Here is a 5,551-nt window from a genome sequence, read left to right as displayed (position 1 = left end):
AGATGGCAGGGCTGGCATAAATATTGTCAAACATTGAGGTGTGTAGTGTGATCAAATTTTTGCATTTAAAGGGCACATCAGCAGCTGAAATTTACTGCCAAATTGTTGAGACATACAGTGATATTATCATGTCTTGAAAAGAAATTTGGTTTGGTGCACTGCTTTTGATAATGGCAGGCCAAAAGTTCAAGATGAGCAGCAATCTGGCTGGTCAAACACATCCACCACAGATTACAATTTTTATTATTATTATTATTATTATTATTATTATTATTATTATTATTATTATTATTATTGTTATTTGTGAATATTTGTAATTGATATCAATACAGTAAGTACCAGAAGCACCCAGAGTAAACCCATGTAAACATGGCAAAAGCATATAAAATTTACAATGATAGGGCCATGTTTGGGAATTGCCATCATACATATTATGTTGTAGTAATACATTGCAACCATGAAGGACATATAATACATTGTATAAATGTCAAGTACTTTATCTGTGTTTTGAAATTACTTTTGTTACTTCAAGCACATTTGTAAAGATACATGATGATAATGATGACAATGTTGATGATGGTATGATATTTCCAGATTTGTAGATGTGAACAACATGACTATGAATTGCTACAGAAAAGTATACAAATTATGTAAATTTATAAATAATACATAAGTAAAACAAAATGTCTCCCTTTTTCTCTCTTTCTCTCACATGGTGAGTACATATTTAATATTTTTAGCATTAACTGTTTTAATTTTTTAGGATCATTCAGTTAAAGTGGCCTTTCTTCAGTTTTCAAAAAATGCAGCATAACAATTTCAGTGCGGTGACTGAGATACTTCTCTTGGGATTTCCGGGACTGCAAAGTTTAAACATATTCTTCTTCCTTCTGTTACTAATCATCTTCTATCTGACACTGTGTGGAAACTTCCTGATCATTTTGTTGGTGTCATACAGCAGCCAGCTCCACTCTCCCATGTATTTCTTTCTCACCCAGCTGTCCTTATCAGACATCTTGCTAACTACAAGTATTGTTCCAGACATGCTCCGTGTTTTATTGTATGATGGAAGCACAATATCTTTTATAGGTTGCTTGGCTCAATTTTATGTATTTACAGCCTCAGAGACTTTAGAGTCTCTTCTCCTAACAGTGATGTCCTATGATAGATACCAGGCCATTTGCAACCCTCTACATTATACTTCTGTAATGGACCGTACATTTTGCTTAAAGGTAATTCTATTGTGTTGGCTGTTTATCTGTGCCATAATACTGATGATTTCAATAACAATGGATCAGTTGCAGTTTTGTGGACCAAACATCATTGACCATTTCTTCTGTGATTTTGCTCCTCTCCTTAAACTATCTTGTTCCAATACTTTAATAGTAGAAATTGAAAGTATTTTTCTAACTATACCTGTACTAATATGTCCATTTACTGCTATAATGATGTCTTATGTGTTTATTGTGTTCACTATCCTAAAGATACCTTCTGTTACTGGAAGACAGAAGACCTTCTCCACCTGCAGCTCTCACCTGGCTGTGGTTTCTATATATTATGGGTCCCTTATTAGTATCTATTTATTTCCAAATCAGAAATATATGAATAAAGTTCAATCACTGTTGTACACTGTTGTAATTCCCCTGTTTAATCCAATAATATATAGCCTGAGGAACAGGGATATTAACCAGGCTTTCAATAAATTCCTGGGCATATGTATGCCACATGCAATCTAGAAAGACCTTTACATTACCCTTCTTCACAGTTAAAAGAAAAATAAATATTTAATAAGCCCATTAGGAAATGGTGATAGTTAAAGATGTCAGTAAGAAGTTGTCTGATTATGAAATTCTTTCAAATTTAATACCTATTTTTTAGTGGTGCTACTGCTTTCAAGCATATGCTCATTGCGAATACTGGTATTAAGTCAGCATGTTATTGTACAATTTATTTGATATTAAATAAAAAACATTTAAATATATATATATATATATATATATTTTTTTTTTTTTTTTTTCTAAAAAGCTAGAGAGAATGAGGGACATGTATACTTTTTAGCAACATTCACCCATTTGCCCTTCACCTGGAGAAGAAATTGACAACTGTGGGTTTGTTTTGTGTCTAATTTGGCTTTTTTTTTCCCTAATTCTTTTTAACATAGAATATGTCCTACAAACAGTTCATCTCAAAATTTACTATAACTCCTATTTTAAATGCTGGCTTGCTGAATTTGAGAAATTAATTTCCTATATTAGTTTTGTAATTAGAAATGAATACCATTGATAAGCAGTTTGTGAATATTTATGTTGTAATAATTGTAACTGAAATAGTGAGTGGAAAATTGTTCTCTTAAATTTTTCAGATACATTATGTAAAATAAATGTTCTTAAACAATGCAAATAATAATCAATGACTATTTTTTCTTAAGGAAAAACACCACCAAATATTTTAGTGACAGCTATCCAATGGCAAATGCAGGATTTCTAGAGGGGGGTTTCCAAATGCCTGATTTTAGAGTGAGTGTGGCCAGTCCATGAAGAGGGCATAATTAGCACTTATCCAGCTTTAATATGCGTCATACAAAGTATATTGTGTGTCATAATTCCAGCATATAGAGGACCAGCAATCACTGTAACCCATTAAATGTGGCAGTAGGGCCATCCTGCCTGAGCTGAATGGTTTTATTTTAGATGTGGGCACCATTCCAGAGTATTAGAGCAAGTCCAGGAGTCTGGGAGAGTAGCAGAGGAACTTAGAACTGCCCTGGACATACTGTATATGTACATATTGGGCACTATAGCAGCACATCCTTAACAGTGAATGTTTTCCAGATCTCCTAGTTGGTGCACAGGTTATTTATCCCTGGCTGATACATGTTAAAATATCCACAGGTGGTGCTAACATTTAATTTGTGATACTGAGAAGAACATGCAGCACTAGTAAAATTCTATTATATTACTATTTCTATTGTGGTCATGGTGTGGGTAGGGGAGGGGGATTTCCAGGCAGATGGAAGCCCCCCCTGCATTTGCCTATGGCTATTAGTATAGCTAAGGTTTATCTGACCTTTTTCTTATGCACCTGATAACTTGGAATAGTTTCACAGACATGCAGAAAGGTATTGGCATGGTGAATATTTTGAGTTGATAGTGGAAATTCGATAAGTCAATTGTTAGAGATAAATATAAAAAAATATATATTTTTACAGTACTTTTTTCAGATGGATTTTTAGCTCTTTCTAATTTAAGTATGACAGAAAAGCTCCTTCTGCATGTGTGGAATGTTTTTTGGTGCACTGAGTGATTTTCTTTAAATTAAATTAGTTTGAAGTTTCTATCTCTAACAGATTTAGAAATTTTTAAGAGAGTGCAAAAATGTAACATCTGTAAGGAAGGATCAGCTGCAAACAGTAATTCCAGCCTGTGCTGCTCTATTCGTGCAGTATAATGTTAGTGATAATTAATAAGTTTACAGTTAATCAGAGTGGCCTCTGTAAGCTTCCCTCTTCCTTTGTTTATGTTTGGAGACAACCAGTAACAATGTCCATCATTAGGTACAGAAATTTTTACTGTATTAGTAGTAGACTGCTGTAATAGTGTTACCTGCATTACTCTAGAATCCCAAAAATCTCACATTCCTTGAATGGTTGGGAGTCCACAGTGAAAAGAACAATTGCCCTTACACTAAAAACTTGATCTACAGTACTGATTTTTTTTGTTAAATCCACAATTTCAGGTTCCTCAAATCATAGTGATCAGCCACCATGGAGTTGTGTTTGGGGCTGATTGCTTCTTAAAGACAAGGGGAAAACAAGATAGGGTAGCTTTATTATTATTTATTATTATCAATAATGTAAGAGTAGGTGCCTGCAATTAGTCTCATCAGGTAGCACCTGCCATTATATATATATATATATATATATATATTCAGGGTGTGCAGTCCAGAAATCTTTCCCACATGCTGTATATACCCAACCTAATGCTGTGAGGGGTTGGGTATGAAATGTCGGCTGTGGGGATGCCGCTGGTCAGAATACCGACGGTGGCATGCCGACACCCGTAGGAACTGATGATAAGTGTTTTCCTAACCCCTAACCTTCTCTCCTTGATGCCTAATCCTAACCTCCCCCTAGTGCCCAAGCCTTACCTTCTCCTCCCCGCACCATAAACCTAACACCCCCCGGTGCCAAACCCTAACCTCACCCTAGTGCCTAATCCTAACCTCCCCTTCCCCACACCGTAATCCTAACACTCCCTCCCGGGTGCCTAACCCTCCCCTAGTGCCTAAACCTGTCCCCGTACCCTAACCCAAACCTCCTTCTAACACCCCGATACTTACTATCGGGATGCCGACAGTCGGGATACTGGTGCTAGGATCCCGACCTGTTGAGATTTTGGTGCTGGGACTTAGACCATCGACATCCTGCATGCAGGGATGCCGACTACATCCTGCTGTGAGAGCCATAGAAACACGTAGATGCAGCATACCATTCCAACTTTCAGTGGTTCATGTGTAACAAACAGATCCCAAACCCATGACATGACATCTCTTCTGTAAAGCAACTTGGGTTGACTCTCACTATTTGGTTGTGATCCACAAAATTGAGTTTGTCATGCACAGATTTTCAGGACTTGGAGCTTGGTTCAGAAATGTACTCTATTCTGATATTTAAGCAGTTGAATGATGGCACACGCATCCAATTTACAATGTGCACTTGCTAAAGTACCTTTGTGATGCCGCTCACATAGAGGAATTTTTCTCAAAGTTATTGACAGTCAGGAACTGTTTGGGGGGAGGTAATGGGGAATGGGGGCAAAAAATGCAGGCATGTACCAGCCATAACCCAGGGTTAAAAATCCTGTGATCCCATATGCAGATAAACTGATTTCTGATGTTTCCGTCCAGACAGACAATGGCCCTCATTCAGAGCCGTACGCTCTGAGCAGAGCGCACGCTCTGAATGAGGGCCGTCCTCCATTTTCATGGAGCGTCCTCCTGGACGCTCGTATAGCTGTGGGTCACCACCCACAGGCTATACGAGCGTGCATTGTGATGGTCGCGATGGTCGAGACCATCGCGACCATCGAATTTGCGAGCCGGAGCCTGCGGTTGAGGTTTTCAACCGCAAGCTCTGGAGTGATTTTGGCTCTATCAGAGCCAAAATCACTCCCACTGACATCACTAGTGATGTCAGTGGACCGGCTTCTGACGGGAGGCGTTCCCATGGGAACGCCCCCGTCAGGGAGGCATGCCCCCGGCACGCCCACCAAAGGGGGCGTGCTGTCAATCAACATTGACAGCACGCCCCCTTTGATCGGACACAACGAGCGAAGGACTTTCCTTCGCTCGTCGCGTCTGGCGCATGCGCACGACGGAGCTCCCTCCATCATGCGCATGCTCAGTGCATAACATCGACCCACTAGCGAGCGGACAGCCGAATCAGGCCCAATGTGCGTTAACAAAGAGCTGCTTAGATGGCTGGTTATTGAAAAGCTGCCATTGGGCATCTCAATACATTTATAGCCGGCTACAGCATTGGCATATTTTCATA

General features: G+C 38.8%; 1 protein-coding gene across 1 annotated transcript; it reads left to right on the top strand.

Moving 5' to 3' along the window:
• Nucleotides 1-803: 803 nt before the first annotated feature.
• Nucleotides 804-1,736, top strand: LOC148513884 (olfactory receptor 11L1-like). The gene has a single exon (XM_088481305.1). The coding sequence runs from the start codon at nt 804-806 to the stop codon at nt 1,734-1,736; it is 933 nt and encodes a 310-aa protein (XP_088337431.1).
• The last annotated feature ends 3,815 nt before the right edge of the window (nt 1,737-5,551 follow it).

Source organism: Taudactylus pleione, unplaced genomic scaffold (assembly GCF_031769625.1).
Source record: "Taudactylus pleione unplaced genomic scaffold, aTauple2 ptg000268l, whole genome shotgun sequence".
NCBI classification, from domain to species: Eukaryota; Metazoa; Chordata; class Amphibia; order Anura; family Myobatrachidae; genus Taudactylus; species Taudactylus pleione.
The sequence above is the reverse complement of the archived record's forward strand: the minus strand, read 5'-3'. Positions and strand labels throughout refer to the sequence as shown.